Here is a 6,830-nt window from a genome sequence, read left to right on the forward strand (position 1 = left end):
TATAGGGAACACCTAAACCATACTTCAAAACAAAATAATGAGCGTTTGGTTTTAGGTACCAAATGAAAACACATGGATTAAAATTGCTTATGAATATGAAACTCTGTGGGACTTCCCAATGTGTTGCGGTGCTGTAGACGGCAAGCACGTTATGATACAACAACCGGGGAAAAGTGGAACTCTTTACTATAATTATAAAGTACTACATGTATATTTAAAATTACTAAAATTTACTGAAAATATTCATAACTTATATTTCACAGGGTTATAATTCTATAGTACTTATGGCCGTTGTCGATGCCAAATACCGTTTTGTTGTTGTTGATATTGGGGGATATGGCTCTCATTCCGATGGAGGCATATTTAAATCCTCAGCATTTGGACAAGCTGTTCAGAATCAGGAAGCTGGATTTCCCAAACCACGTAGAGCTCCAAACAGCGACATAATTCTGCCGCATGTTCTCCTTGGGGACGAGGCATTCCAGCTTCTACCTAATTTTATGAGACCCTATCCTGGCAATGAATTAGATTCTGCTAAACGAATATTTAACTATCGTTTAAGTCGAGCCAGGTAACTAAATATATGAAACCACAGATGTTTACAAAAAAAAATATAATATATCCTTTTCAGGAGGTGCAGTGAGAATGCATTCGGAATTTTAGCGGCCAGATGGAGAATTTTTCGAAACCCAATTTTGTTGAAACCATCAAATATAGACGCAGTTGTGAAAGCATGTGTTATATTGCACAATTATTTACTAATTGAGGAAGATAAAGAAAATACTAAACTGTATTGCCCTGCCGGGTTCAGTGACCGTAAAGATGTTGTGAAAAACATCCAAGATGGAAAATGGCGAGAGATCCTAGCGTACCTCCCAGCAAATGGACTAAACAATTTGGATGCCACAACCGCGAGAAATTTCAGTTCAGATGCCGGTGATATCCGAAAAGCCTTCACTCACTACTTTTCTAGTGAAAGCGGAGAAGTGCCATGGCAATGGGGCTTACCGGGAATTCGGCGATAAATAAGCCAAGGAAATGTTTTACAAAAATATGTTTTTCTTTATTAAAATAAAATATCTAGGTAGAATCAGATGAATATTTGTACATTAATTGGATAACTTCCATTTCACATTTTAATTTCAAATTATCTGGAATTGCTTGGTGTAATCTCACCACGTATTCCCCAAACCTCTCGGACGAGGTTTCTGGTTTGGCTAATTCCCTTTAAAAATATGATAAAATAATTAATTTTAAATATCTACCTACACCTAAGCGCTAGAAAACACACTTGTTTGTAGCATCTATTGCTTCTAGTATTGAGGATGTTGGATCATTTTTCATCTTTTTATTTCTTGACGTGATATTTTTTGAAGGTTCTTTTCGTTTGAACGTGGTTTTGGCCAAGGTTTCTGGTTCTTTTTGTTTATTTTTAATTGGTTTTTCTACATCACTGTCAACCTCTTCCATAATTTCGTCCGTAAACGTAAATGGCTGTCCAGTGAATAAGTATTCTTTGTCTTTTGAAGTTGATGCATCACTAGCACCCGTGGCAGATTGTCCAGTGAATGAGCATTCTTTTTCTTTTGAAGTTGACGCATCACTCGCACCAATGGCATCGTCTTTTTCATTCGAAACTATCATTTCTCCACTTGACGTGGATGAAGGTGCACTACTATCTTTATTAAGTGCCGAAGGAAAATTTGAACTAGTTCTGAAATATACATATCTTGAAATTATCATTTTATACGTAAACAAAGTCGCTTTGAACATACTCTCGCCTCGTGAACACATCTTTCAAAAAAAGTAATTGCTTGAAAAATGTCCATTGTATAGAATCAAATACAGTGTCATCAACTTCTTGCCCACTTTTGGAATATGTGACTGCATTGTAATTTGTTCGAAAAGAGTCCACTAGACTTTTCCATAAAGATTTACACTTGTCCTCTATGTTAAAATTAGTTTAATTGCAAAATACATAAAATAGAATTAAAATTCCAATTACTTGATAAACCCATTTCAGAAGCGATTTCTTCCCAATAGCATTCCACGATATCTTTTTTCCTGTGTTCTTCAATCCTTCTATCCCAAATTGCTGGCTTATCATGCACTAAATTAATTAGTGTTTCTTTCATCACAACTGTTTCTCTTCTTTTCTCGCCGGCTTGCTTTTTAATCAATTCTTTTAACTCGCGTTGAGTCGGCATCTTTGTTTTCTAAATATTTTTCAATTTGAAGTTTTGATGTAGACTTGTAGACTGACAGAGACTCAATAAAAAGGGCCTTTGCGAACTTGGCGATATATTAGGAATTCCTCACCCCTCATTGGCCAATACGTCTATGACGTCAAGCTTGAACTATTCGGCTCGCGTAAATATCTAAATTCCGTTGATATGAGCTTGGCGCGCTTTTCAAGCCCACGCGGGCTACTTTTCAATCGCAAGCTACCTAAAAAGCGAGTTTGGAAATGGGACTGACCCGGAGCTTGAGCGAAAACTTGAAAATTTCAAGCTTGCGCTCAATCTTTTCGCCTTTCAAGCGCGTTTGGAAACCCACCTTTAGAGTTAAGATCCGCTCATCACAGTAAATTGGTAAAAGAAAATTCAAAAATTGAGGTAGGGCAAGTAGTTTTGTTCCACGAGGACAAGATTCCAAAACACATGTGGAAACTTGGAATCATAACTGAGGTCGTGAAAGGTAGAGATGATCTAATAAGATCTGGTTTTGCTAAAATGGATAATGGAAAAACCGTTAAGCGACCGATTCAGTTATTATATTTGCCTGAATTAAAATGATCTTGCTAAAGTTAAAAGGAACAAGACGGCCCAAGGGCTCGTAATAGTAGCCATATCGTACGAGTGAATAGCCCCTCTATACCCTACCCTAATGAGTGGATAACCCCTCTATACGACACCCTAATGAGTGAATAGCGCTATCTTTTTCAATGCTTAAATGATTTACCGTGCATAAAATCAGAGTGAATATCCCCTCGATTCCCTACTCTAAACAGTGATTAAATTATAACCGTATAAATTTACTTATGCTGTAATTCTAATATTCCGGCGAATCGAAGAACAGATAGTTTTTAGTGATAATCCCCTCGATGAGTTTACAACATAGACTTATGCCGATGCACACTTATCGCATCTTATAAATTTCTAACAAGGACTTATGCCCAGAAACTTTTGAAAGAGAAAGTTTAGTTATAGTGATTACGCATTTTAGTGATTATCCCCTCGAATTACCTTTAGCAATGCTAAAATGATCAAACGCGTAACGCTCATTTAACACTATGTTAGCTCTATCTAAACCCACATTTGAATTAACCGCCAAAACGTTCCAGTCAAACATAACATAGATGACGATAGCTACCGAACGAGAACGAAAAACGGGGAAAAACGTTATCTATTTAATTAGCACATACATAAAAAGAAAATAAATATAAAAACCAAAAAAATACAAATTTATAAGTATCCGACTCCACAGATAAAAATTCAAAAGTTTCCGACCCCACAGATTAAGAGGTACCCCACCCCACATCACCCCGACATTTTAGAGATAAGAATAAATAATAAAAAACTCGAAGTTTCTCTCAAGTCTCTATGGTTCATTGGTAGAGTGGCTGTTTACTACGCCAGCGACCCGGGTTCGATTCCCGGGTCTGACCCGAAAAAATTTTAATTAAAATTAAATCTCTAACCGAGCCCAGTAACCTCTATGGGTGGGTTGTGGTAATATAAAGTTCCTTTTAAGCTAAAATCTGACGATAACAAAGCGACAACCCCGGCCACTACTACTACTACTACTACTACTACTACGGACGGCTCGGGTCAAACTAAGAGCCTATCGTATACTACGATATGGCTAAAAAAGCTGGTCGCAATTTTGGCGGGGAGTGTTGAAACTTTAGCTTTTAAGTTTTGGGGTAGGGATTTTTATTTTTGTATTTGTAAGTATTTGTAAAGAGAAAGGGGAGTTCCCATCTCGTCAACCATCGAATTCAGATGGCAATGATAACAAGGTGGAAAATTTTACGGAAGGTTCGAGAGGTCGCGGAACTCTGCTTCTCTATGGAAAATCACTTTTCTTTTTTTTTGTAAAGCCTGGGTGGCCAAAGGATTAAAAAGAGTAACCCAGGCTCAGTTGAAACCACACTTGTTCTGTATTCTTTGAAGAGAGCGGTCGCTGTATCGCAGCGAAATAAAATGTTACTGTTAAACGGAGTTCTCAATTTATTCTAAATACGATACCAACGGCATTATAACCGAAGCTTAAGTTTTTCGGTCGGCTTAAGCGATGTGGTAGTTTCCTTACCTGCTCTCCCAACAAATAAGAGCTTTCGCTTTCCTTACCTGCTCTCCCAACAAATAAGAGCTTTCGCAACAAGGGGATTGGCTTCAAAACGAGCTAGGATGTCCACTTCTCTATCATCACCACCGTCTATACGATCTCATTTACATTCACGGTCTTGCACGACGAAACTACCGAAATCACTAAGGTTGACGCTAATGTCGGTAAAGGTACTTCACCCCGGATTTCGACGGTGTGGAAAGCGTTCGGCATAAAGCACTCCCGCTTTTCGAACGTTAAAGCTACTTTGACCACAATAAACATCATGACCTGCTCAAACCGGGAATCATTGTACACTCAATGTTGAGGTATTGCTGGTCCCTTTAGAGATACAAGAACTGTAGCGTAGCGGCTTAACTCGTAATAAAGTAGTTAGTCCCGTGTCTTAGAAATATGCCAGCCTATTCCATCTGGTTACGTCATCATTACTGGAGACACAAACGTCATGAGTTTAGTGCTTGCAAATGTATTGCAAGACGTCATGGACAGTCGTCTTGAAGAGTGCCTCCACCACGATGGTAGACACATAGATAATTTTCGTTGAGGTGTTTACCAAACTGATTAGAGGTTGTAATTTGAGGCCTAAGTTTTAAGGGTAATCGTAGGACTGTTTTAAAGCATTTTGTTTCATTGAGGCATATTCCCCAATTTTCATTTGCATACAATAAAATCTGAAATTCAAAGCGAATTTATTTACAACCAGTATTTGAGGTTTATAATTTAATATTGTGACGTCATTCGTTGGCTGTAATGGGGGTTGTCCTTATTTAACCTAGTAAATTATTTACAAATAGACCCATTAATCACCTATGTACAGTAATGCAATGGTTTCCTGAACCCCAGGAGGAAGAACTACATTGAAACCAAAATAAAATATAAGTAAGGTTGGTCATTCTTGTAAGATTATCAAAATAATAATACCAAACGTCAAAACACCTCGAACTGAAACGGTTAAAAATATTCTCGCTTCAAGGTAGGCACGGGTATAGACAGATTTCGTAGGTTCCGATTTTGTTTTCCCAATTTGTTATATTATGAAAAACCAACCGTCTCTACACGACAATCTTCATTTGTCATTAAACCCCTGGGGCGTAACAACAGAAACACAAACAGATACGTCGGGAACCGAACCTCTGTGACTTAAGCCACAAGGATAGTTATATATATATATATAAAACTACTAGTAATCCTATAGCTACTTAAACCACGCTCTAGCGAAATTGGAGCCAATACCATTTTTTATAGAGATCTTAGAGTGTAGAGTTTTCTATACGCCCCCTTTTTTATAGAATTAAATATAGGACGACAATCACGGCATTTCCCCACACCCGCTTTTAAAAAGCAACTGAAGAGGCGAAAATATGATGGCTCTACTTAAATTAGTGTTTTTAGCTATATTAATTTTATTTAATAAAGGTAAGTGACTATACTTTTTTCTGAAGGCGGATAATAAAGCTGATGGACACTTTTCAAAGTGTTTAAGTTTCAATAGGTCGTCTTATGGTGCGTTATAATTGAATTTATTCAAAATATTAGACCAGTAACAACTTGTTCTACTATATTAGGGATTTTAGGTTATTTTAAGGATTTATGATAAGAATTTTCATTTTTTTGACAATGGAATATACATTTATCAATGTAATTGCTAAACTTATAATGGTTGTTTCTTTACAACGCATCGATTAAAACTACTTGTTGAAACATTAAAATATTGCGTTAATGGAAAATGAACTACATCCGGTGCTCACCTTCGTTTGCCTTGAGGTTCCAAATTAGAAGGTTATTACTAATGGAAATATCACGGCAAACATGCACACGGAAATATAGATATCGTACTAGTATTATAGAGAATATGCAGCCAGTATAGGCCAATTCAAGATGGCGGCCACTCAAGGGGGGAGGAGTCGAGTTTTCCCGATCTCCTCTTTTTACCTGTCAATATTTGATCGATTGCTTGTGTAGGCTTGAAGTATTATAAGCTTATAACAAAAGATGGCTTGATAGGAAAAAGACCACAATATAAAGTAAAAAAGTTATTTTATTTTCTTTAAAAGTATAGGTTCTAATATTAAAGATATTTTTTCAATTTTCATTTTAAAATGTATTTGATTTATTCTAAAATAATTCCTTCTATCTTCGTAAGGAAGAAGATAAATTTTAATATTATTTTTAAATCTTACGTATGTCATTAAGCCTTTCTTTGATATACAGAGCGTTAAGTTGTTTTCTAACGTAGAGTTCCAAAACTAATCTTTCGAGATCTTTAGTTTTGACTTTAAAGGTATGATAAGTTTCTTCCGTGTTTTCTTGAGGTTTTTCAGGCGTTTTTTCTTCAGTCTTGACTTTTATATTTTTAGTGTACGTTTCTGTCTCATCAATGGTAAAGGGTATGTTTTTAGTAGGCCTACCTCGGATAAAATTACATTTAGGGAAATGTTTTAAATGTTCTTCGTAAGGGTTATCGGACGGTTTCCATGCTA

The 6,830-nt window shown here is 36.5% G+C and overlaps 1 protein-coding gene across 1 annotated transcript; it reads right to left on the reverse strand.

The window, feature by feature from the left end:
• Positions 1-1,085: 1,085 nt before the first annotated feature.
• On the reverse strand, positions 1,086-2,281 carry LOC149720137 (uncharacterized). The gene is made up of 3 exons (XM_089865049.1): positions 2,006-2,281; positions 1,776-1,947; positions 1,086-1,714 (listed from the first exon to the last, which is right to left on the reverse strand). The coding sequence occupies exons 1-3, from the start codon at positions 2,205-2,207 to the stop codon at positions 1,279-1,281; spliced, it is 810 nt and encodes a 269-aa protein (XP_089721175.1). The 5' UTR covers positions 2,208-2,281; the 3' UTR covers positions 1,086-1,278.
• Positions 2,282-6,830: the final 4,549 nt, after the last annotated feature.

The sequence above is a fragment of the Phalangium opilio genome, unplaced genomic scaffold (genome assembly GCF_054372755.1).
Source record: "Phalangium opilio isolate 3A_F unplaced genomic scaffold, DU_Popi_V2 ptg000002l_1, whole genome shotgun sequence".
In the NCBI taxonomy this organism is placed as follows: domain Eukaryota; kingdom Metazoa; phylum Arthropoda; class Arachnida; order Opiliones; family Phalangiidae; genus Phalangium; species Phalangium opilio.

Bases quoted from the DNA above. Each gene is read 5' to 3' on its own strand.
- LOC149720137 (XM_089865049.1), bottom strand. From the start codon at position 2,207: ATGCCGACTCAACGCGAGTTAAAAGAATTGATTAAAAAGCAAGCCGGC. The intron at 1,948-2,005 runs GTAATTGGAATT...ATTTTAACATAG, and splicing joins TTCTGAAATGGGTTTATCAA to AGGACAAGTGTAAATCTTTA. The intron at 1,715-1,775 runs GTATGTTCAAAG...TGTATATTTCAG, and splicing joins GATGTGTTCACGAGGCGAGA to AACTAGTTCAAATTTTCCTT.